At 55.3% G+C, this 25,295-nt stretch overlaps 1 protein-coding gene and 1 long non-coding RNA gene across 2 annotated transcripts; one reads left to right on the top strand and one right to left on the bottom strand.

Annotated features, from left to right (window-relative positions):
- Positions 1 to 7,876: 7,876 nt before the first annotated feature.
- LOC140618973 (uncharacterized) lies at positions 7,877 to 16,081 on the bottom strand. Its single transcript, XR_012018942.1, has 2 exons — positions 16,014 to 16,081; positions 7,877 to 8,167 (listed from the first exon to the last, which is right to left on the bottom strand). It is a non-coding gene; the product is annotated as an uncharacterized lncRNA (long non-coding RNA).
- Positions 16,082 to 16,519: 438 nt separating this feature from the next.
- On the top strand, positions 16,520 to 24,814 carry LHX5 (LIM homeobox 5). Its single transcript, XM_072801924.1, has 5 exons — positions 16,520 to 16,761; positions 18,789 to 19,012; positions 19,688 to 19,965; positions 20,642 to 20,807; positions 24,447 to 24,814. The coding sequence occupies exons 1-5, from the start codon at positions 16,589 to 16,591 to the stop codon at positions 24,812 to 24,814; spliced, it is 1,209 nt and encodes a 402-aa protein (XP_072658025.1). The 5' UTR covers positions 16,520 to 16,588.
- Positions 24,815 to 25,295: the final 481 nt, after the last annotated feature.

The following is a 25,295-nucleotide window of genomic DNA, read 5'->3' as shown; positions in this document are numbered from 1 at the left end:
TCACATGAAAAGAATCACTTCTCTCATCAAATAAGGGGGTGGGGCACCCTGCTACTTTCTCCTGTCTCCTCTTGAACTTCGTTGAGATCAGAGCCCAGGAAAAGGCTGCCGCTATCCACAGTGGAGAATAATCAGTTCCAACAAACACACTCCAATCAAGACCATGCAGGGTTGGGGTAGCTGACACACTGGCTCCATGTCACAGACTGATGCCCAGAGAGGTAGAGTGATGCCACCAAGCTCACACAGCAACCAGTGGCAGAGTTAAGCAACCTGAGGTCCATCAGACAAAAGCATCCCTGTTGGCAGAGTGTGCAGCTGAGTTAGCATCAGACAGCTCCAGATGCCATCTTGGCTTTGCAAGTTGGAGGTTGTGAAATCCAGGAAAAGTTGCTCAACGTCTCTGCACCCACAGTTTCCTTATCTTTGCAAAATGGGTAGAATAGTAGCACCTACCTCAGAGACGCACAGGAAGCGCTTTGCACAGTTCCCAGCACATGCGATCATCAGGTAAGCTGCTGTGGCTGCTGTTTTCAAGAGACCCCCAAGAAGTAATGATAATGGTAGAAATAACTTGGACTAAAACAAAGCAGGCTGGGAGACCTTTTAGACCACAGAACTTCTGGTGCCCCTCAGAGCTCCCAATCATCTGGCCCCAAGACCACCTGGTCACCTGTGCCCCAACCCCACCTGGAGATTCCACAGGGTCATGGCCTCATGGAGACTTGTGTGCAATAGCTGGATTACCTCCTTCCTGAGAGAAACCCAACGGTATCTTTAAAAACAAAGACCTTCTCAGGTCACCTGGGTGGCCCAGTTGGTTAAGTGTAGGACGTGGCTTCGTCTCAGGTCATGATCTCATGGTGGTGAAATTGAGCCCTGTGTCAGACTCCATGCTCAGAGCAGGATCTGCTTGGATTCTCTCTCCTCTCCCTCTGTCCCTCCCCCCTGCATTCTCTCTCTCTCTCTCTCTCTCTCTCTCTCTCTCTCTCCCTCCCTCCCTCTCTCTTTTTCTCTCTCTCTGGAATAAATACATAAAATCTTTAAAAAAAAAAAAAACACATTCTCAGGTCTGGTTTCATGAGATCTCAAAAATCCTGAAGCCTCCCAGAGAGAAGTAGAAAAGGCAAAGAGGCCCCAAGAGGTTTTCGTAACACCTGCCTGCCAGGAGGGCTCTCTGGATTAGCCCATGTGGCTACTGGCCCTGGGGATCTGACCAGCTGAGGCTATCAATTGGCTCAGGAGGGAGTGGGCCAAGCCCAGCTGGGTGTGGACACACACATACACACACACACACACACAAGCAAAGGCTTTAGTGAAAGGGCCTGGGTGTTTGGGCCTTAATCCCAGGCAGTGGAATGGGGGCTTCCTACCAACCATAGAATATAAGGCAGGGTTTCTCTACCTCTACACTACTGAGATTTTGAATAATTCTGGAGTTGGAGGAAATGGTCTTGTGCATTGTAGGATGTTTAGCAGTATCCCTGGTCTATGTGTTCAATGCCTATTGCACACTGCACCTGTACGGTCAGCCATCATGTCCCCAGATGCACCATATAGCCCTTGAGATACAAAATCAGCCCTGACTGATATAAACAGGGCTTCCCAAAAAGGGAGGTTAGAAACAGAAACCCAGGTTGACAGTAGTGGGAAGCAGGGGAGAGAAAATGCAGAAAGAGTAGAAATAGCTGCAGGCTTTAGAAAAATAAAAAGATTGGACTCTGAACAGAACACATCTGTAGCCCTGGGGACCTGGTCCAGGAAAGAGAGCTTACACCCTCCTCCTTTATTCTGAGGGATAACTCCTTATTTCCCTTAATAAGGGTATGATTCTATTATGTAAATATTTATTGATTACCTTTTGTAGACAAGGCACTTTCATGCATGTACTTCAAACAATTATTCAACAAATCTGTGCTGTTCTTATGACTACTCCATATTTCATCACTAATAATTAATAGCAACCATCATTAATTGGGCACTTACCTTGTGCCAGGCACTGTACAAAGCACTTTGCATTTATCATCTCATTTAATCCTCACAACTCCATGAGCTTATTCGTTTCTTTTATCATTATTATTTTTCCTGGTTTGCAAATGAGGACAGTGAGCCGTTAAGTAAGGAAAGCAAACACACCGGGCTTGATGGCTTTGGAGGAAGGAATGAATGAACGAACAACCCAGCAAGTCTGTAGTTTTCTCCTTTGATGTTTCAAGTAATGCATAGACATTGCATGGAAATTCAAGTTTATGGTGAGTCTCCCCTGCCAAGCTGTGAGGAGTTTGGGGGTTGGGAGAAGGATGCTCCTCATTCACTGAGGCAACTGCAGACTTGGCCTCCCGCACACTGCATGGCACACAGTAGGCAACCCATACAGTGAAATGAGGCACTCTGCAGATGTAGATGATTTACCTCTATAAGCACCACCTCCCAGGAAGACAATTATCATATGGTTTCACTCACTCACGTGTGGAATTTAAGAAATAGCGAAAGGGACTCCAAGGGAAGGGGGTGAAACTGAGTGAGGAAAAGTTAGAAAGGAAGACAGACCATGAGAGACTCCTTACTCTGGGAACAAAGGGTTGCAGAAGGGGAGGTGGGTGCGGGGATGGGGTGACTGGGTGATGGGCATTAAGGAGGGCACAGGATGTGATGAGCAGCACTGGGTGTTATAATATATGCTGGCAAATTGAATTTAAACAAAATAAAATATTTTTAAAAATAAAAAATAAATGCCACCTCCCAGATGCTGCACAGACTCTATCCCAGAGTAAGATCTCAGTATTACTGTATGTTGTTCAAAGTACAGGTCAGGTTCTGGAATCCCTAGGCTTCCAAGGGCTAGAGGTAGTTTGGCAGATCTGACTCTAGATCAGTGATTCTTAAGCAGGGGTAATGTTGTACCCCAGGGGACATTTGGCCACACCTAGAAATGCTTTGGGTTGCCACAACTGGGAGGAGGTGTTACTACTGTCACATGGGGAAGAGAGGCAGAGGGTGCTGCCCCACATCCTTCTGTGCACAGGACAGCTTCCCACAACAAAGAATTATCTGGCCCAAAATGTTAATAGTGCTGCTCTATTATAATAAAGCCTGCTCTAGGTGGACCTATCAGCAGGTGAATTATAATTAGGGATGGTTACAGATAATTAGGAACAAGACACTACAGGGTCACCTGGCTGTTCATTCACTCATTCAAAACACCTGTATCAAAACCATCTGATATAAGACAACTGTAAGGAGGGGTGGGTAAGGAGAAACAGATGAATACAGCTCAACCCCCCTCTGCCAAGCTTACCAGCTCCTGCAGTCTCTGATAAAGACAAAGCAACACCAGAGTGCTGGGTAGGAAATGGTGGTCTCCAGAGTCAGCCAAAGAGTGAAGAACCCAAGAAGAGGAAAAGGAAAGCCTCCTTGGTGTTACTCAGAGAAAGGGAGACTCCACCCCACTTCAATTTCATCAGAGGATCTTTTTGACTATGTGTCAATGAGATGCACCAACAGGGGGACCACACTGAAAGAAATGCTGCTCTGTTCACAGCTAACATTTGTGCATCACTTCTTCACAGAAGATTTGCATGGGCAGCCCATATTATATGGTGACATTTTTTCTTTTAAATTTTCCGAGGGAGAGAGAGAGAGAGAGAGAGAGAGAGAGAGATTGATTAGCACTGTGGCCAGAAATTCAGATCCAGGTACAAATCTGGATGGTGGGCTCTGACACTCATCAGCTGTGTGACTTCCCCTCTCTTAGTTTCTCCACCTGTAAAATGGGGTCTGCCTCCTAGTGCTATTCTGAGAATGCAACAAGATGACATGTTTCACATGGATCATTGCAATGCATAGCGCAATGTCAGGCACCTAAAAAGACTCAGTAAATTTTTTAATGCTACAGATTAGGGGGTAATCATTAACTTAACAAAAGGATTCACCAGGAGAATTATCTTAATGTCACATTCCAGTACTGCATTTAATACCTGGTGACATTGACCATTGCAGGATGGAGACATGTCTTTGTAGAACACTTCCATTATGTAAAGGATAGTTCCTCTGAAGGGTGAAAGCAACCACAGTGGCCCAGATAAGGCCTCTGGGAACCAGCTCTATCTGAAACTGGGCCAGCCCCAGCCGTGGGATTAGATTTTTTTTTTTAAGATTTCATTTATTTATTCACGAGAGACACAGAGAGAGAAGCAGAGACACAGGCAGAGGGGGAAGCAAGCTCCCTGTGAGGGAGCCTGATGTGGGACTCGATCCCAGGACCCAGGGATCACGACCTGAGCCAAAGGCAGACACTCAACCACTGAGCCACCCAGGTGCCCCTAGAAGACCCTTTAATGACTCCAAGCACATAGTTATTTATACCTTCCTCCCAGAAGTTAACTCTCACCTTCCTATTCTATCTCAAGGTCCAACAAAATGGTCTCACTCACTTTCACCTGCTCAAAGAGACATTTCTCTTTGTAAAAAGTAAAGAAAATAGGTTCCAAACAAGACCCAGCAATAGCAGCTAACTACCAGAAAGCTGGATGCTATCCAGGTTCCCAAATATCATCTCCTCAAATGCTCCAGGCAACCCTATGAAGCAGGCACAATTATGGCCCATTTTACAAATGAGAAGACTGAGGATCAAAGAGGCTGAGTGTTCCTTCCTGCCATGACTGAGCTGGTCAGCAATGTGACTAAGACTCTAAGCCAGGCCCTCTAACTTCAGAGCTGTCTTCTACATTGACAGGTAAAAAAAGAGCTCTTAAAGGAGAAAATCAGATCTTAAAGACGAATCTCATCTTTTCCCTTTGTATTCAGTTTGTACCATCATCTTCCCCACTCGCATCCCCGAACATACTCGGCTCCCCTTTTCCTCTGCTATACCAAACTCCAATACAAATAAAACAAACTAGAGCAATCCTTCATCACCACTCTATAAAACAGGCATACTACTTTTATCTCTATTCCACAGATGAGGAAACTGAGGAACAGAGAAGCTAAGTGATTTGCCCCATATCACACAGCTAGTAAGCAATGGAGCCAGAGTCCAGCCCAGGGAAATTGGGCTCCAGAGTCAAAGCCATTAACACACTTAATACCTTTCTTCACAAGCAGGACTGACTACACTTTTCAAAAAAGATTTTATAATTTAGATATCTTGTGATTTGTTGTGCTTTTTCCTTTATCACCCTTTTGTTTATAACCAAGAGAAGGCTTCAGACCCAACAAGAACAAATAAAAATCACTCTCCAAGGCATAAACCTGATTCTCCACCCCAATTTGATCCTGTATCTGGTCTTCAGAATCCACTTAAAGACTTCATACCCTTTTTGGGTCTTTGGGGAAACTTCTTTCTTCCTGTTTCCATACTGGGAACCCACCCAGTCAGCTCCTCCAGTTGTAGGATCCAGAAGATGGGTAAATGAAGTTCAGCCCTTCCTCAGCTTTGCACATCCATCTCCATTCACTTCTGTACCATGTGGGTCATCTATATATTCATTCATTATCCATTCAGTTGACACATAGGTGTTGGACAGCTATATCTGAGGTCCTGGGCTGGGCACAAGGGGTTCAATAGTAAACAAGATGAACACAGTCTCTGCCCTCAAAGAACTGATATTTTATGAAGAAGGACGGATAATGTGCACCTAAAAATATACATAGGATAATTCTGGATATTGATAAGGGGTATAAAGAAGATTGACAAAGAGGTAGGGAGTGACTGAGGTTGGGGTGCTTAGCTAAGGTGGCTCCTCACTTCTCTGAGGAGTTGACATTTGAGCTGAGATCTAAGAAATAAGAGGGAGTAAATATCATAAGGACCTGAGGGTAGAGGGGTAAGCCAAGTGCAAAGGCCTGGAGAAGAAATGAGAAGTGTGTGAGGCACAGCAGGAGGGCCAATGAAGAGGGAGCATGTTACAGAGATGGGTAGGAGCCAATCACAAAGAGCCCTGCAGAGCAAGGTGAGGAGTATGGATTTTATTCCAAGTGCACTAGGGAGTCGTTGGAGGGCTAAAAGCAGAAGAATGACAAGATCTGATTTATGATTTTAAAATATAACTTTAGTTATCGTGTAGAGAATGGATTGCAGAGGAGAGCAAGGATAGAAGAAACAGGGAGACCAGTCAGGAGGCTACTGTTATAAAACAAATGAGATGATGGTGGCTTAGACTAGGGTGATAATGAAGAAGAAGGTGAGAAGTAGATGGGTTGGAATATATTTGGAGGCAGAGCTAACTGAACTTGCTGATGGATCGGATACAAGGTAGGAGAGAATGGGGGAGGTAAGGATGACTCTCAGATGTGGGTCCAGGATGACACAGGATCCTTTTCACGTTTTGTGAAAACCCACCTAAGCCACATGAATGGAGGGTCCTCTGTCTTCTCTATTCTTTTTCTTGCTTTCAGATGTGGAATTTGAACCAACTTCCAAAGGCCATGATGACTGGGGAACCCAAAGGGACTATGGTAGCGTAATCACTGATATAACCTCCAGTATAACCATCCGTATGGCCTCCAAAAAAGCATGGGGTATGAGAACAAGCATAGGTTCCAGAACCAATGAGACCTAGGTTAGAATCATTGTGTAACCATAAGAAACTTAAGGAACATCTCTGAGCCTCAAATTCCTCAACTGCAATATGGAGCCATGATAAATAACTACTACTTTTCAGAATCTTACCGAAGATTAGGAATCAAATGCACATAGCGGTCACTCAATACATGGTTCGGTTTTGTTTTGGGTTTTTTGTTTTGTTTTGTTTTTTCATTTCTCCTTTACTCACTTAAGGTGAGGGTTTCTCTCCTGGCACTATGAGATTTTGCATTTTAAGAGGTTGAAAGGTGTATGATCCAGATGGATGACTGTTTGGGTCTTAATGAAAGATCTGCAGTAGTTTTAACAGTCAGGGCTTGGAGGAACTGGGGTTCATTATCCCAATCCAGAGATTCAACCCTCTATTACAAATTATCCCCATTTGAGAATTCTGGTTCCTCTGCCTTTATGGGCAAATTAGCTCTAGAATGCTCAGGTGGGGAGCTAGAATGAATCTACCCCATTGAATTCACAGGGACCTCTCTCCAGATGTATGGACGATGCTTACAACCTGGCTTAGCTGACACCCCTGCAGTGGGGAGGCTTGGAGGGTTGAGAGAAGACCACACGAAGAAGTGGCCCCAGGGTATCTGAGCTCTCTGGGAAGCAGTGTATCTATGAGACGCCAGAAGGAATGTATACAGATCTGTGTGCATTAATATGGGGGGAAGCCCCCCCCCCTCCAGAGGGAGTATGTGGTTTTTTTCTCCCCTGCACAAACTTCTTTAGACAAGTGCTGCATAAAATTTGAGCAGAGGAATCGATGCTTGGTTATACACCATGCCTGGCATCTAGATAACACGGTGCACATTTAGAAAATGAAACACCAGATTAACCCTTTTGTATCCAAACTTTCAAAAAGAACCATTTCCATCTTAATAATCCTGAAGATCGTTATCCTTTCAGATCTCATCTTGGCCTCAAACGGTTAAGTCAACTTACCGTCCATGCTTTGCCCCTCACAAGCCATCTATTGACTTATAGGCAAGTGCCTTAGTCTGTTCACCTTCATATTTGGCCACCAATCCTCCCCAGCTCTTATATTTTTGAACCTTCATAGTTCAGGTGCCAAGGATATGATTTTCCTGAAACTAAAATGTCTAAACCCCTAGCCTCTTCTTCAGAATAAATCAAAGGGCAGATTCACAGCATTCACTATTGCTCAGTTCTATTGTTTTAAGCATGAATTTTCATTTCTTTGGGGTTAGAGATAGCTACGTGTAACTGTTTTAGACTATGTTTGAAATAAACCTTTCTCACATCATTTATTTGGAAAGAAAGGAGAAGACACCGTTTTTAGTCAATTGTTTTGTTCTTTGATATATACCTGTACAGGGCTCGGGTTCTAAGGAAAGACAAAAGGGGGGAAATAAACGTAGGAGAGGGAGAAAATCACAGAATAAAGGAAAGACAAAAGGACGGGGTAAAGAGGGAGAGGGCAGGTTCCAAGAGCCCGTTTGCCCCTTGGCGGCGCGGCGGGATCAGCACCGCGGACAGCTCCCGTCTTTGTCTTGGTCCAAACTCCAGCGCCCGCGCTCAGCCCGGCAGCCACCGCTGGCGCGCCCGCTTCTCACTCCACCAAACCTGCTTTGGAAAGAGAGAGAGAGCGCATAGCAGAGGGAGAAAGGCTTCCTTTCCTCTCCCCGCATCCTCCGAACTCGGCCCTGATCCCATCCCACGATATCGCGGCGGCCGATTTTAACTTGGCTTCTCCGGGAATCTCCCTCCTGTCTACATGGTGCTGGGGGCTGGGGTGTCGCCGTGGCGAGTTCAGATTGCCTTTGGAATTCGTTTCACTGTCACTGTCCCAGGCCCCAGCCTCCCACATCTGTCCCTAGACAACGCCTAGCCTTCGGGGGGCGGGGGGGGGGGAAAGCCTGGGATGTCGAACGGTTCGCTGGTGCGCATCCCGAGCTGTGAACACACAAGGACGCCCAGACCAGCTGAGCTTGGCCTAAGACCCACAGCATCAAACCCAGGAAGGGAAAAACCACCACTGGGAGACGGGAGCCAGAAAGATGAGAGAGGGGTTTTTTTTTCCAATTCAAACTAAGCCTGGAAAAAGCAATGGATTATGTTATGTTCAGGAACCATACATCCGGCCACACGAATTCAGCCTCAATTTTTCTCCCTTTCACTAGAGAAAGCATCTAGCTCTGAGTTCAACAAGCCTCACCTACAGAGGCTGCTCAAAATACTTTTTTTTTTTTTTTCTGGGCCCTTTCGTAGGATCCAGGATAAAAAGAATCTCTTCTCGTGTTCTCCTTTGCCTAAAACCTTGCTTCCCGGAGGGGGTGGGCAATGCCCTGTGTGTGAAGCTCATTCTCCAAATCTTACACTAAACATACATAGAGAGAGAGAGAGAGAGAGAGAGAGAATGAAGCCCAGTTTCAATAAAGTTCTGCCTTTCGCCAAGCCTCAGAGAAGTCAGCCAGCCAAGCTACGTTTTGTTTTCACAGAATCTGTTACCCAGGTGGAGCTCTAGGGTGGGAGTATAGATAAGGAAAGTTTAAGAATGAGCCTCCTGTACAAGGAAGACTTCCTCTGGCCATCTGCAAATATTCTAGTAGGAAAGAAAGACGGAAAGAGGACTCTTGCAGATCTAAAGCTTACGGCCCCCACACCAGCGTCTGGAGCACAGAGATATCGCCACAAACCAACCAGCCAGAAGACCCGGAGCCCAGTCCAGACACTGTGGATGGATTGGTATCCACCTCCAAAATAAGATTCCTCTCCATCCCCTTCAAGAGGGGGAAAAAAAAAATCCCTGGAATTTTTTTTTTCCAAAGCAGCATTCTGTCCTTCCCCCTCCTCCTCCCCCAAGAAACCCAGAGGAGAAAGGCCACCGCACACTGTTGGGCAGCTCAAAAGAGTTTTAGAGAAAGCGCGGTCCCCGCTGAGGTCCCCACGGAGCAGAAGGGCGCACAGCGGGGTAAACATACTCGCCTTGGGAGGAAAGAGCTGGGGGTCGCTTTCCCTGGGCCCCTCCCCCCTCCCCAGGTCCACCGCGGCAGGCGCTTAGAGGTGGGGAGAGGACGCCCCCCTATCCACCCACCCACCCAGCCCGCTCCGGCGCGCGGTTCAGCCCTGCTGCAGTGTAAACCGCGGCTTTCCGATGCAGATTTCCCTTTTAACACCTTCTAAACAAAGGCTAATGAGGCCACTGCTTTACTCTATCAACACACAATCATTAGCAGCCGAGAAATACGCGCGCACGCGCGCACGTGCACACACACACACACACACACACACACCCCATGCCCGGGCTGCCAAAGTCGGGCGAATTATAAAGGAACCCATATTAGGTTGACAAAAAGAAGGTGAGATAGGGAGGGGCGGGGAGAGGAGGTGGGATAGAATGGGGAGAGAAGGGGGGGCAATGTTATCGAGACCACGGAAAAGACCAAGAGAAAAAAAAGGGACAGCAAGATACAGAGTCAAACGCAGACTAACTGGTCAGAGGGAGGGAAATTAGAAAGTCTAGGGAATCCTTAATGTGAATGTTAGGGTCCCTGGAAAGCTCTCCCCATTTGTGTTCCAGAGATGGAGCAGGGTGACAGGCCTCATCGTAGAAACGGCTTCCTGCACACTGGCGGATGGTCTCCACCTTAAGATACGCTCAATGGGGCCAGAGAAGCAGCAACTACAGCTCCCCAGCCTTCAGTCCTGCCTGCCCTCCGATGCCAAACAGCTGGGGCCGGGCTCCAGGCCCACAACAGGGGCAAGGATGAGGGTCCCGGTGGTTTTCAGCTCAGACCTTCAGCCTATCAGGCTGCCTGGGAAATGCACTTCGGTGGGCAGTTGTCGCTCAGCCCTGCAGCTCAGCACCATGTGCAGGGTTTTCCCTCTCTGAACAAAAGCCTCGGTGTTTTCCTCACAAGTTGGGAGTCTGGCTTGCACCTTTCTTTCTGTCCTCCTCAACACCCCTCTGGCCCCCAGCAATTAGCCCCAGACTCTGTCCTCCTAGTGACTGGGAGTCTGAGTTCAGCCCTAGGTTGTAGAACCTAAGAAATACAGCCTGCAGGAGCTGGCCCAACAGCCTGGCGTGTGGGGCCACTGGGAGGGTGCATTCCTGGAGGGGGCTTGCAGGAAGGAGAGAGGGACCACTACACCGGCCTTGGCCACAAAAATCGTCGGGGTCTCTAAGCTGGCCAGAGCCCACTAGCACATGCACTCACTTTAGGACTGGATATCCTACAACCTGAAAGTGCTGTTCAGCCACTGTCCTCCCTACCTGCTCCCTCCCAGAGATGCCAGACCTGCCCCTGGCGCCTGGTAGGGCTGCCCAGCCAGCCACCAGTGATTGCTGGACTCCTGGCCCCCATGGGGCTGACACAGCCTTCTGGCCCCAGTGCCTGTCCCAAAGCCACCCAACACCTGCTGGCTGGCACCCCACAGGCCCCTTGAAGTCCCAGTCCAGATATTGGGCTGGGGTTTAGTTCAAACTCAAGAGCCCCCTCCCAGCCGGTCGGTCGGGAGGAGATCGGGAGGAGACTCGGGGGAGGAAGGGAGCTTGGGGAGGAGTGCTGTTGTTGAATGGATAAATAGAGGAAGGAAGGGAGGAGGGAGGGAAGGAAGGAAGGAAGGAAGGAAGGAAGGAAGGAAGGAAGGAAGCAAGCAGAGGGATTCCCTGCCTTTTTGATTAAACGTTCCAGGTCGGGCCTGCCCAGTTAACGAGACCGTTAATTAAGCCGTGCGCAATTCAACTGACAGGAAGGCCCTGCACCCCGCAGAGATGTTCTGGAAACCGAGCAGTCCAAGGCGGAGCGTTAGGGGGCACATCGGCCTGATCGCGCCCCGGTCTTCCAGGGTTCTTCCGCCTATGCCGCCGGCTCTCTTGCGGACGCCCAGGCCCGGATACTTTCCCTGCCTGGACTCAGGGCTGCCCCCAGGTGGCCGCCCCCTCGGGGCTCCCGGAAGGCTCATCCACCCCCACATTCCTTCTGCATCCCTGCGGGGAGCCCGAGGCCTGAGCCCGAGCCCTAACGCACGCATCACGCCTCACCGGCGTCCACCGAGGCGAGCCGGGGCGCACACGTTTCTGGGCGTCGTCGGGCAAACTCGAACCCCCGAGCAGGACAGGAGCTGGGGACCTGGCCGGCCGGCTCGGCTCTCTGGGGCCTGGGGCCTGGGGACCGCGGGGCCTCGCCTCCACGCTCGCTCCTGCTCGGGGCCGGGGCCGGGGCCGGGGCCGGGGCCGGGGCCGATGCGCGCGGCGGCGGGCAGTGCGCGGCGGCGCGGCGGGACGCTGAGTGTGTGTGCGCGGCGCGGCCTATATTTACACCCCAAACAAAATAATTACACTTTTGTCGGAGGGAGAAAGCCAGTGATTAGGCGCGGGCTCTTTGCGGCAAAACAGTTTCTCAGTGGTACACCAGTATAATTTTTCACGGCTGGCTGAAATCAAAGAGGGGAGGTAATGAATCCGGCGAGCAATTTAAATTTACAATTTGTAACGCCGCCGCCGCCGCGCACACCCGGCCGAGAGCGCAGCTCTAAGGCGCTCGCTGCGTTTGTTTAATGTTAAAGCCGCGCTGGCTCTTGGGGGCCGGGGGTGGGGGGGGGGATGCGGAGGATGCGTTTGGCTGGGGGGTTGGGGGGAGGTAATGATCGAAGTCGGGAGAGGACCCGCTGAGCCGCCCGAGACGCCACGCGGAGAGGAGGACGAGGGGCGCGCCCCTCCGGTTCCCTCAGAGCGCGCGTTCCCCAAGAAAGCAAGCCGCTCTGCCCCATTCAAAGGGAGGGATGCCTTCAGAGGGGCGAAGGGAGATACTCTGGTCGCCGGAAAAGCCCCAGGTTCCTGCTGGGCTGCAGAAATTCCCCATCCCCGTCCCCCCAGGCAAGAGAGTTTCCGAGAAGGAGTAGGGAGGCGCAACCGAAAATTCTCTTTAGCCGGAGGGTAGGTCAGCTCCAGGAGCCCCGAAGAGTCCCCATTCCGGCCTCTGCCATGCGTCCCGGGCTGAAGAAGACAGGAAAGACGCCCCCACCAAGCCCCAGCTCAGCGCGCCTCAAAACTCCCACCCCGGGCGGGTGTGTGCCTCTTCGCCGGTAATTAATTACCGAACTCAAGGGGGAATATGCAAACCGCATATTACTAACTCTACAGGGCTTAAGTGATTGGAAACAGATTATTATCTTGTTTGTCTTTTGTCTGTTTTACTTATCCCGCCGCCGTCTGTCGAGTTGTAATGTTGATACTCTTTAGTCTAGGAGGAAGATTTTTATATAGTAAATTCCATCAACATCTTGTATAAGTGACATTGCGTCTCCATGCATTACCCTGTTAAGACACAAGCGGTTTATTAGTTACATATAGGAGGGGATTTCGCTGCCTGGTCGCCATCTGTTAGCGCTGTTAGGGCGGGATAATTCGTCTAATAGTTGGTCTGCTGGCGTTTTTTCGATGCTGTGCACCCTGGAAGGTGGAGAGCTGGCAGAGGCCAAGCAGGCTTTCCTGCAGCTGGGCTGGGGCATGGAGGTTTTGGACTGGGGCTGGGCTGTGCTGAGGCCCCCAAGGTGACTTGGCGGGGGAGGCTGTGACCTGGACAGGATGGGTAAACTCAGCTATAGGAGGCAGAAGGCCAGACCAAGGCTTCTGGAAGCAGTACCCTCATCTCCTGCAATTGGGCATTCAGCCCCCTCACGACATCCAAGCTCAGGCTCGGGATGAACCAGAGCTGCTCTATGAGACTGTCCCCAGTTCCTGCTACCTCCCTAACCTGGTATCTTAACTGCTGTGGCCTGGCTGTGCATTGGCATTTAAGCACATCCAGGAGGTGAGTGAGGGTGGGTGGATGTGTCCCACGTGGAACCCGGCACACAGCACCCAGCAGCCGGGCAGGGTTGGCAAAGCCAGGGCTGAGAGCAACTCGGCTCTCGGGGTACTGGACCATGGTTTGGGGGGGCTGAAGGGGTTGGAGGAGAGTGGGTTCCAGGTGCCTAGTCCAGAGCAGGGCAGAGGCCATCAGATGGGGGCTTTTAATGACTGTATGTGAGTCTTCGAGCACCCCAATAGCTGTATGGTGCACGATGAAAATTGTTCTTTGCAGCATTGAGCCGGGTGCTGGATTTGGCTACCCCAGCAGAGGCAGAGGGAAGGAAATAAAACCAGCGAAATCAAGAAGGAAAGTGATGGGGGGGAAAAACAGAAGGAAAGGGAAACAGAAAGAGAACAGAGGCTGAATGTAAGCGAGAAAAGGAGACAGAAAGGAAAACAGATGTGCAGAGAACGCGGGAGAGAGAAACCCCAATGAAACAAAGGGCGAGTAGGCAACCCAACTGGCCTCCATGTCCAGCCTGACGCCTCTCTCCTCCTGTGGTCTTGGTTCTCTTGGATCCTGCCCTGCAGGCGGGCACGGCCCCGGCACTTCCAGAAACTGTGGTTTCATTTGGGGCTCTTGGAGCTCTCCCAGCTGGGCCTGGGGGACCTGGCAAGATCCAGTCTACTTGTTCCTGGCCGAGCCAGGCTCTAACCAGCCACACCGCTAAGCTGCTATGTGGTATAGACACCTGTCCCTGGGCAAGCCCGAAGATGGAGTAACAGCACCATCAGGCAGAAGCTATCCGATTTGGGGACTTCTTTTCAGAGACCCAGCTGCGGGTCAGTGTCCCACCTGGTGACCAGCATCTGTCAGTTTCCTGTCCCCGGCCAGATCATCTCCCCTAGAGACTGTGGGGGACAGCGCTAGGCCTGGACGGGAACAGAGAGAGAAGTAAGCATCTCTAAGCATCTCTGTGCCTCCACCAAATGCCCCAACACAGGCATCCAGAAATCCTGCCCCTGCCAAATCCACAAAGGTGATGCTAGGAATACACACACAACGAACCCCCCAGACCTACAGGAGTCACATAAACAAAAACACTGCCATCCACACAAATAGTGACTGGCACACAAACACAGATCCACAAATTCTGCACTCACAAACACACTCAGCCCAGCTCAGTCAGATGCACACGAGGTCTCCAGCATGCACACGTTCACCCACACACAAACACACACATCCAGATTTTTTTTTAAGTCCACTTGCACAGCAACGTGATGGCACACATACACAATAATCGTACACAGATGCACACTCATGCATGCAAACACCCTTACATTCCAGTGTCCAAAAGTAAGCATACATGCATATACACAGACCAACAAAAATAAGTACGCACAGACTAATATACACAGCTGAGCTACACACGAATACAAGCACACAAATTTGCACAAAAAAGACACAAACCAAAATTACTCACATGATTGATTACTAACTATAAACAGACAAAAATGCAATTCTCAAACAGCAAATATAGACTAACAAACTCAATAAATGCACCCAAACACACATTCACAGCCAAGTCTTGGCACAAACACACTTCTCTGGCTCCAGCCCAGGGCCTACCTATTCGGTTAGCCTGCAGCCGATGAGCAGGATGGAAAAATCCTGCGGAGCCTGCCTGGCCTCCCTAACTTGGAGTGCACGGTCGCCAGGTTGGCCCCGTGGGAAAGGAGGCCTGGCCTCTCCCTCCGTCCCCCAGACCCACATTTCCCTCTTCACAGGCACCTGCAAGCACCCGCTTACCCCCTCCCCCCACCACACACACACACATACTCCCCAGACCCTCAGCTCCCTAACAACGAACCGCTCTTTCTGCGTCCTACGTAGATTGCAACTTGCACACGCAGCCCGCATGCGCTGCGTGTGCAAGCAGCACCCACGCAATCTCTGGCGTTCCGGATGCGGCAGTGGGACCCACTCACCACGGTGCCCTGACTGGCTGACCGGGATCTGGAAAGTGCGACGAGGAAAGGAGAGACGTGGTGAACTGGTGAACGCCACCTCTGATCAGGCTTCAGAAAGACCAGTCTGCCCTGATCTCCCCAAGTCTCCCCCAGAACTCCGTGGTGCGAGCGCTCAGGCCTGAAACTCCGGGGTCCGGGACCAGGCCAGATGACACCCTCCCCCAACTTGGGCCTGGGCCTGCAAAGGGAAAGATACCCAAACAGCGCGGCTCGCTCTCACGCTCGCTTGCTCTCTCGCTCTCTCTCTTTCTCTCTCGCTCTCTCTCTCTCTCCCTCTGTGTCCGTGAGAAAGGCTGGGCTGGGCCCCAGCTCCGTGTATGACAAAAGAAGCCGGCCCGGCTCTGGGAGCCCCGTGAACCGCGCCGTCGCAGCTCCTGGGCGCAAACCCCAGGGACGCGGGGAAGAGAGAATCCAATCTGGGCGAGCTGGACTAGGGAAGAGGAGGCGGACGCAGAGCGCGCTCCGGGCTTCGGGCAACTTCTGCAAGTTCCGGGGATGGCGAACGGGGCAGGGCCCCTCTCCCACTAGGCCCTGGAATCCCGGCCCCCAAATATTTGTGGGAAGAGAGAAGGGAGATGCAGTTTTCAGATCGCGCGGCCCCCCACCCCGCCCCCAGCCCCAAACTGGAAGGTAAATACTTACTTAGCCTCCGAACCAGGTACAAGCTAATACTCAACAATACTGATGCCTTGTTTTTTTTGCTCTGTCCGGACCGCAACGCTGTAGCCAATTTAGATATGCTATAAATTTAAGAGGTTGCCATGGCCACCGCGCGCCCATTGGCCGCCGGGCCCCCTACGTGCCGCGCCACGTCACCAAATCTGAATAAGGATGCGCGAATTAGGCGGCGGCCAGACAAAGATGAGGATCGGGACCGCTTGAAAGTGGGGGAAAGTGCCGGCGCCTCCGCCACCGGGGAAAGCCGCTCCGCAGCACCGAGGCCATTAGCCACCCAAGATACCTGGGGGAGCCCGGAACAAGCACTGGGGCGCGCGGCCCGAGGCATGAGGCTGTGAAAGCCACCCCTCCCCACCCCACCCCGGGCAGCCCAGCGCCAGGCCAGCGATCACCCAAGGACTTGACCGGCTGAGTCTGGGTCCGGCCCGGACTCGCCCGGCGGCGGCCGAGATAAGAGGCGGAGCGCAGCGGCGGGGCCTGGGGGCCCGAGGGCCGGGGGCCCAAAGGGAGGGCAGGGCGGCCCGAGCCGCCGGGGCGCTATGATGGTGCACTGTGCCGGCTGCGAGCGGCCCATCCTCGACCGCTTTCTGCTGAACGTGCTGGACCGCGCGTGGCACATCAAATGCGTTCAGTGCTGCGAGTGTAAGACCAACCTCTCGGAGAAGTGCTTCTCGCGCGAGGGCAAGCTCTACTGCAAAAACGACTTCTTCAGGTAAGAGGCCGCGCCGCCCCGCCGCCTGCGCGCCCGCCCTGCGCGCGCTCCGCCGGGGCGCCCGGGAAGGGGAGACCGCGAAACCGGCCTCCTGGGCTCGCAAGCTTAAATGGGAAGCGGGGCAGCCCACTGCTCTCGTCCTGTCCTTGGTCCAGGAAAGCGCCCGAGCCCGGGCGGAGTACGAAGAACGCTGCCTCGCTGTCTCTAGTTCGCTCCGGCAGGCCGGCTTGCAGCCGCGGCGGGGCAGGGCGAAGAAGCCCTGACAAACTTGCTCCCCACGCGTCTCTGCTCCTTCCCCGCAGCTGCGACCCCAGGGTGGAAGTTCAAGCCCGGTTCTGAGACAGTGAGAATTTTTGCCTAAGGTAGGGGCTGCTGGAGGCTTCTCCCACCGGGCAGAAAGCAGGAGCCCAGGGGCTGACGCCCGGCGGGCCAGGGCCCCAGAGCCCTCCTGGACAAGCTGAAACTTTCCCAACTCCAAGGGGGTTCAGCCAGGAAGATCTCCTCTGATGATGGGGGGAGGGAACCTTCTCCTCCTTGCCCCCCACCCCACCAACTCCTTAAACATTTTCTCCCATCTTGAAATGTACAAACAAAAATCGAAGCTGAGAATCAGGACCTCCAGGGTCCAGTCTGTGATGTGTCACCTCCCCTTGGCTGCCCACAGGGGCCCTCAGGTGAGCCAGAGCCTCAGTTTCCCCAGCTGGGAACCTCCAAGGGCTGGCCTGGAAGGCTGTGGGTTTTCTGGCGGCTCAGCCCTGCCTGCTTCTGCCAGGCGCCCAGAGCCGGCTTTGTGCCTGTGAATTCCGGGCACCGAGGGAAGGGGGGCGTGATTAACAGCGTGGAGAAAGGCTGCTCCCCGGCCCCAACGGCTCGGCACTAGGGAATTTGAATAGGAGAAAATGTCAGCCACAGCTTTACACGTGTAAACTCCCTAGCTCCGGAGGCCCGAGGCCCCTAATGTGGCGGTGCTTGCAAAGTGCCTAATGATTTTTGATAAGGTGCATATGGCCAATTACGCTGCCGGATAAGGCCAAAAGTGACTTATGGCTTCTAATGCCCTCACTACATCAACGTCACCCAAATTCGCCCTGTTTAGAGACATGGGTATGAGTAGATGTGGGGCCCCAAGGTCCCGGGCCCTTGCTCTCCCTCTCCACCTGCACCTCACCCCTCCCAGTGCTCGCCTGCACCACCCATTTTGGGGGAGGCTGGCCTTCTCCAAGCGCTCAAGAGAGAAAGAAAAGGATTTAGATCAGGAACGCGGGAAAGGGGGAGGAATTTGAGAGATCCTGTGTACCTGCCATGCAGGTTTAGGACTGCCTTCTAGTCACATTCTCCTGATGCCTGCCAGGGCCAGAGATTTTAGGGGGTTGAAGACTCAATCCCTGCTTTCCAGACTCCACAGTTTCTGAGGCCCTGCTGTCCACAGGGCCAAGTAGCTCCAACGGGTCCCAGAGTGGGGACTGGAAGGCCTCCAGTGCCGGTGGCATTGGGAATCAGCGAAAGATGCCTTCCGTCCTGCTCAGGTCCAGCTCGGGAGGGGAGCTCCCCACCCCATTGCTAAGACCTACCAGCCAGGCCAACTGGCCTAACCTGGGCCCCGGCAGACTGGACAGGACCCAGGAGGCAAAGCCAAGGAGTGGTCCAAACCTGGCTGGCCAGGCTGAAAATGCCAAATAACTTGGACAGCCAAGTTTGCCTCAAGCAGCCCAGGCGTATCTGGCAGGGATGCGGGGAGCATCTTGGGGTACATTGGGTCTGTGCTCAGCTGAAGGCTGCACCCATTTCTCTAAACCTTGTGGAGTACAAGTAAACCTGAACAAGCCATGAGAGTCCCAGCCGTAAGAAGAGCCCAGGACATTTGTCTCACCTCTCACACTAGCCAGAGAGTACAGGATTGCAGGTCTCATTTGACAGATGTGGACATGGGGGCTTCTCAGAGGCTAGGGTGGGTGGGAAGAAGTCAGGAGCTCAAGAGGATGGGACCCCGGGCTGCTCCAAGGTGACAGGCCCTGTTGTGTCTGCAGGCGTTTCGGCACTAAGTGTGCCGGCTGTGCGCAAGGCATCTCGCCCAGCGACCTGGTGCGCAAGGCCCGCAGTAAAGTCTTCCACCTCAACTGCTTCACCTGCATGGTGTGCAACAAGCAGCTGTCCACGGGCGAGGAGCTCTACGTCATCGACGAAAACAAGTTTGTGTGCAAGGATGACTACCTGAGCTCCTCCAGCCTCAAGGAGGGCAGCCTCAACTCAGGTAGGCTGTCTCCTCCCCTCCGCAGCCTGAGGCCCTAAGACCTTCCCACCACAGTCAGCCTGGCACTCTCCACTTGGCCCCTTGTGTGTTTCTGTGTCTGTCTCAGAGCTCCCTTCGGGCATTTCTAGGGTGGTGGGGAGGGTGCAGGGATTTGGAATTGGTCCTACAGGATAGACTACAAGCTCTTTCCCCTTCTCCTTCCATTGAGGGGCTACCCCCATTTGAAGCCACACAATTCTCCCCCCCCCCCTTTCCTAGTCTTTTCAGCTCCTGGTAATTGCAGCTACAGTGGAAGGATGATAATCAGGGACTGGAGGAAGGACAGACGGGGGAGGAAGATCTGAGGCCCAGAATGTATCCGTGGCCTCCTCCTGTCCCCTCTACACGGAGGCCAGACTCCCCCACAGGGCGTGCCTCCCCCTTCCCCCAAGCAGTGGCCCAAAAGGGCCGGGAAGGCTGGAGAAGGGTCCCTCCAAAGACCTGGCCCTACCTGGAGGGAATGGGCAGGCGCCGGACCCCTGGGGGAGGGGCTGTCGCTATGCTCACAAGGGAACCCACAGCGGGCGCCAGCGGCTGGCAGCCGGGTCGCTGGGGACCAGCTACCCGACTGGAGAGACCTTTGGCCACCGCTGACCGCTGACGGCGCTGTCCTCTTCCCGTCCCGTCCACCCGCAGTGTCATCCTGTACGGACCGCAGTTTGTCCCCGGACCTCCAGGACCCGCTCCAGGACGACCCCAAGGAGACAGACAACTCGACGTCGTCGGACAAGGAGACGGCCAACAACGAGAACGAGGAGCAGAACTCGGGCACGAAAAGGCGCGGCCCGCGCACCACCATCAAAGCCAAGCAGCTGGAGACGCTCAAGGCCGCCTTTGCCGCCACTCCCAAGCCCACGCGCCACATCCGCGAACAGTTGGCACAGGAGACCGGCCTCAACATGCGCGTTATCCAGGTGCGGGCGGACCCGGGGCACCCTTCCTTCCCCCCGGCCAGCTGAGCCCCGGAGCCCGGGAGCTCAGAGGAGCCTCCCGGCCTTGCTCCGGGCTAAGAGCGCACCAAGTTCGGGTGAGCCCGCCGACAGGGCCAGCTGGTCAAACTTCTACCAAAAGATCCAGCATAGTCCTGCGGTGCCCAAGACGGTGGGATCTTGGGCGGGTCGCTCACCGCTCGGAATCCCGCCCCCTTCCCGTTCAGGGAGAGTTTTAAGCCCTGTTGGGCACCTCCTTCCCTCCCATCTTTCGGAGCAGAGAAAGAGGCAAGGCTCTTGACGCGCCCCCTCCCTGTGTTGGTTCGTGGGGAGACAGACAACCCGCCAGAGCCCGGCTGGGAAGTCGAGGGGCCGGGACCAGAGCCGTGCTGGGCGGGAGGCCTTTATAAAGCCGTCAGGCCGAGGGCGGGCCGAGGACCAGGAAGCCCAAGTCTTTATGAGTCGCCCCACGGGTCCGCGAAATCCTTCACCCTTGGCTGGTTCCCCGAAGCCCCTCTCCACCTCTCGGGGCCTAATCCGCCCGGCTCCCGCCTCCGGGCAGTCTTGGTGTGGAGGAGGCTATAGGACCCAGAAGGGGCGGCCTGGGCAGGGAGGGGAGGGACACCCTGGACCCGAGCTCACAATCCTTGCCCTGTCCCAGGTGTGGTTCCAGAACCGAAGGTCCAAAGAACGCAGGATGAAACAGCTGAGCGCACTGGGCGCCCGGAGACACGCCTTCTTCCGGAGTCCGCGGCGCATGCGTCCGCTGGGCGGCCGCTTGGACGAGTCTGAGATGTTGGGGTCCACTCCGTACACCTACTACGGAGGTAAGGACCCCCCAAAGCCCCGAACGCCCTGCCCTACGCTCGGCCCCGTGTGGTTTGGGGGACTGAGGACGCAGGCAGAGGCCCCTGCCGTTGGCCGCCCGGGATCCCCTCCCTCCTTTCTACCTGCGGGGAAGGTACACAGTCATGAACACACCTTAACAGACACACAGCAGCAGGGGCGCGAACGCTCAGCCATAGATACCTCCTGGACACAAAATCAAACACATGGGTTCACTCACCCATACGGTTGATACACGCAGATAAACACACTCACCCACGCAGGACACATGATTGCCCCTCCCTTGCATGCACATTGGAGTTCAGAGACCTCAGGGATGCGCATCTAGGAACACGATCACACACAATACACAGGTGTGCGCTACTCCCCGGATTCACTCACGGACAAACATACCCAAAGAGATTGACAGGCTCACACACTCCCAAGCTTCATACCCAGGCGAGCACTGCAAATCTACATGCACCCTCCCCAGCCGGACACACAGCCTTCCTGCTGCCCTTGCCTCGCGGTGGTGGTTGCGCGGGGCCCTTGGCACCAGCAGGAACACTGGCACTGGAGGGAGCGCCGGCAGTAGGGATGGAGAGGTCAGGATCCAGCCCCAGCCACCTGCTAGCTAGCTTCCTAGTCGGCACCTCCTGTTCCACGCCTCCGGGGACTCTGCTCAGCGTTTGGCACTGTTAGCTAAGATGGGGCAGTTGCTCTGGGCAGGACTCCTGTGTTCATTGGGGTTGGATGTGTGGGAATTGAGCCCACCCCAATTTCTATCTTTAGGGATATAGGCGGCAAGGAGCTGGAGTTTGCAGAGAGGCATTCGGTCACGGGTGTCGAAGGGTTTGGGTCCTCTCCATCACTTCTCTTCTTCCTTCCCTCTTCTTTTCCTTCCTCTCTGGTCCCCTCACCGCTCCATTTCTCTCCATTTCCTTTGCATCTGCTAGGCGACCCATCCCAATCCCCCACTACCATCCCAGCTCCTTCATCCTGGCTTTTTGGTAACCTCAGGTGCTCTGGGAAATCCAGTCCCTTGCCCTGCACTTCCCCAACCTTTGGACTCCAGGAAAACACCTCCCTGTTGTGTTTCTGAGCCTCTGAATTTGGAGAGCCCGCAGGACTGCCTGTGCCTAAGATCTCCGCTGAGTCGTTCAGTGCCACGGGCCTGGGGTGAGGGGCCGAGGCTAGTGGCCCCGTTTGGGGAGAGGTGACTTTTCTTAGAAACGTGGGTTTGGAGAAAATGCCGAAACCAACGGGTAGCGTAGGCGCCGCCGGGTACGCAGGCAGACCTAGGAAGGAAGGCTTCAGTACAGGGTCGACCTAGGCGGTTAGATCTTCAGGTCCCTCCGGGGGCTCCTGAAATTGCAGGAGGGCAAATTGCGCGGCTGTGCTTCTGGAGGAGAGACTTTGCGCTGGCAGGGCGGGAGCCGGGGGCTGCGGGCGCGGAGGGAGGGCAGCTCGGAGGGTGGACGCGTGGGGCCGGCTTCAGTCTGGAACTCTCCCTACCTATCTCTGCCTCGCTGCGCGCACCATCCCCGCCCGGGTGCCCGGAGGTGGTGGGGCGGCGCGGTCCGGAATCTCTCCCCGCCTGGGTAATTAAGCCAGGTTTCCCCGAGGACTGCTGTGCCCCCACCAATCCCGCCCCCTCCTCCACCCGCGCGTCTGCTGGATGGGGGGGGGGGGCCTGGACACGCGGGCCCCTCTTTCTCCGGAATGGGGGGCAGGACCCCCCAGCCCCAGGGAGGCAGCCCCGCCTAGTCCGCGCTGGGAGATCCGGGCGGCGGCGGCCGGCAGCGGGCGAGAAAGGGGCTGGGCGGCGGGGCTGGCGGCTCCCCGTGGGAGCGCGGACAAAGCCCCAGCTGCGGCTTTTGTGCCCTTTTCAGACGGCGTTTGTTCCAATTACCTCCGGCCCGGCCGCCATATGGGCGGAGGCGGCGCGCTCCGCGCGGGGGCCGCGGCCCTCGCTGGCTCACCGGCTCGCTGCGGGCCGAGGCCGTCCCCCATCCCCGTCCCTTAGGGGCCCCAAATTCGCCGCTTCCAACCTTTCCCTTCACTTTCGGGGAGAATGGAGTGAGTGGTTTTTAAAAAAAGTAATGGGCGACCGTTTTAGCTGTTGCTTAAAGCGTCTACAAGGCGCGCCTCCAGGAACCCCCCATTTGGACTGATTTCAGGGTTTGGAGAAAGAAGGGGGGCAGGCGGCCGGGGACGTCCAGAATTCACCCTGCCGACCGAGACCCAAAGACCCAGCGAGGGGTGGGCGACGTCGCGGAGAAAACCCCAGCCTGGGGGCGCGCTGGTTTTCCCACCGCACAAAGCGGGTTATTGTCACCGGTGCCGGCTACAAGGTGATTCTTTCCTGGGGTCCCACACCCCAAACCTTCACGGCCGACCTGGAGGAAGGGAAGAGGCTGTCTTGCAAGGACCGTGTGCGAAGGAGTTCTGGGAGGAGGTCAGAGAGTGGATGCGGAAACAATTTATTCAGAGTGGGCTCGTAATCCGGAGTCCCGCACTTCCTGATTTTGCGGGTAAAATGCAATTTGTGAATTTTCTGGAGAGAGCTTATGGCTATCACCAGATTCTCAAAAGGACTCAGAGACCCCAAATGCCTCAGAACCTGCATGTCCTGGCTGGACAGGGGTGAGACTGAAGGACCCAGGCTTCCCACTGAAGCGCCCATGAAATGTTGGACCTGCGAGATCAGGCGAATGCCCGCCCTCCCTCCAGTCAGGTCTAGGGAGGCCGCGGCGAATTGTCAGACCCCCACATTCACCCAGAAGGTCGCAGAGCTGTCCTTGATAGGGCGGGGGGCCGGCCAGGTCCGCGGGGTGCCGGAGGTGAAGGAGAGGATGCTCAGCAGCCTCGCGGGCTCCTAGTCCCATTGCCTCGTCTGCCGGCCCAATTTGCCAGCCCCTCTCCGCTGCTCCGGCCTGGGGCCCAGGTCGGGCTGGGCTGCACCAGGTGGCTGCCCGCTCTCCACCACTTGGTGCTCTGGCGTCCGTCCCCCCCAGCATCACGGCCCAGCTCTACTTCAGGCGCCTTTGGCATCTCTCTGACTCATCTGGTCGGTCCCTGAGTGCCTCTCTCTCCTGGCCTTCCCCTTGGCTCCTGGGTCTCTTGCCCCTTTTTTACAAGTGTGTCTCTGAGCACACAGTTGTCTCATCTCTTTCTCCGGCTTGTCCTAGGCGATCGCCCTGGTCTCTGTCTCTGCCTTGGGCTTGGCCCCTCTGGGTCTCTTTTCTGACCTGAGTCTGGAGGTTCCTCTGTCTCTCTGCGCTCTGCCGATGTCTCACTGACCCTTCTCTGGCTGTCTCTGTGTCCCTGGCCCTCTGTGGCCGTCTCCCCAGTTCTGAGACGCGGTCTGGGACGTTCACTGTCTCTCCGCGACCGGGTCCCTGGCGGGGACCCTCCGAGTCTGAAGTCACCAGCTCTTTCTGTGTGTGTCCGGGTCTCCGAGTGCGCCCTCGGGTCGGTGGGTGCATGTCCCGCCTCGGTGTCTGGGCCTCTGTCCCCGCGCTGGCTCTGGGCTCGCTCGGCCTGTCCCTGCGCGCGGGGCGGGGGGGGGGGGTCCCCGCGGGGCCTGGGCCTCGGGCCGGGCGCCCCTGACCTCTGCCCGTCTCCCCCGGCCCCCGCAGACTACCAAGGCGACTACTACGCGCCCGGAGGCAACTACGACTTCTTCGCCCACGGCCCGCCGTCGCAGGCGCAGTCCCCGGCCGACTCGAGCTTCCTGGCCGCGTCGGGGCCCGGCTCCACGCCGCTGGGCGCCCTGGAGCCGCCGCTGGCCGGCCCGCACGCCGCCGACAACCCCCGCTTCACCGACATGATCTCGCACCCGGACACGCCCAGCCCCGAGCCCGGCCTGCCCGGCGCGCTGCACCCCCTGCCCGGCGAGGTGTTCGGCGGCGGGCCCAGCCCGCCCTTCCCCATGAGCGGCGCGGGCGGCTACAGCGGACCCCTGGCGCACCCCAACCCCGAGCTCAACGAGGCCGCCGTGTGGTAAGGGCGGCGGAGGAGCTCGCCCCGGACCCCGACCCGACCCGACCCGACCGGGGCCCGAGGCCGACCGGGGCCCGAGGCCGGGGGGCGGGGCGGGCTTGCCCCCTCGCGGCCTTCCCAACGGCAGCGGGGAACCTTATTTCTCACTCTGCTTTCCCCGTCTTTGAAACAAGATGATCAGAGAAAAGAGAGAGAGAGAGAGAAGGGAGCGCGGGGAGGAGCGGAGACGCGGAGAGCGCGCCCGCCGCGGGGCCCACGGCAGAGGGAGCGAGCGCCGCCCCGGGGCGGCTCGGGCGGTCCCCGCGAGGGCCCAGCCGCCTGCGCGCGCGCGCCCCCTGGCGGCCGCGCTCGAGGACCAAGGTCCGCTTCCCAGGAGGGGCCGGCCCGGAGCTCGCGGCGCTGGGGGCGCGGGGCACGCACCCCGCCCCCGCCCCTCCTCCCCTTGACACCGACTGTGAGCCCGGGGGTCCGGGCCGGACCGGAAC

The sequence above is a fragment of the Canis lupus genome, chromosome 27 (assembly GCF_048164855.1).
Source record: "Canis lupus baileyi chromosome 27, mCanLup2.hap1, whole genome shotgun sequence".
Taxonomy (NCBI): Eukaryota; Metazoa; Chordata; class Mammalia; order Carnivora; family Canidae; genus Canis; species Canis lupus.
The sequence above is the reverse complement of the archived record's forward strand: the minus strand, read 5'-3'. Positions and strand labels throughout refer to the sequence as shown.

What these genes read in the sequence shown, in the direction of transcription:
- LHX5 (XM_072801924.1), top strand. Translation starts at nt 16,589, where the DNA reads ATGATGGTGCACTGTGCCGGCTGCGAGCGGCCCATCCTCGACCGCTTT. An exon ending in TGCAAAAACGACTTCTTCAG is followed by an intron (nt 16,762 to 18,788) that starts GTAAGAGGCCGC and finishes TTGTGTCTGCAG; the next exon opens with GCGTTTCGGCACTAAGTGTG. An exon ending in TCCGTACACCTACTACGGAG is followed by an intron (nt 20,808 to 24,446) that starts GTAAGGACCCCC and finishes CGGCCCCCGCAG; the next exon opens with ACTACCAAGGCGACTACTAC.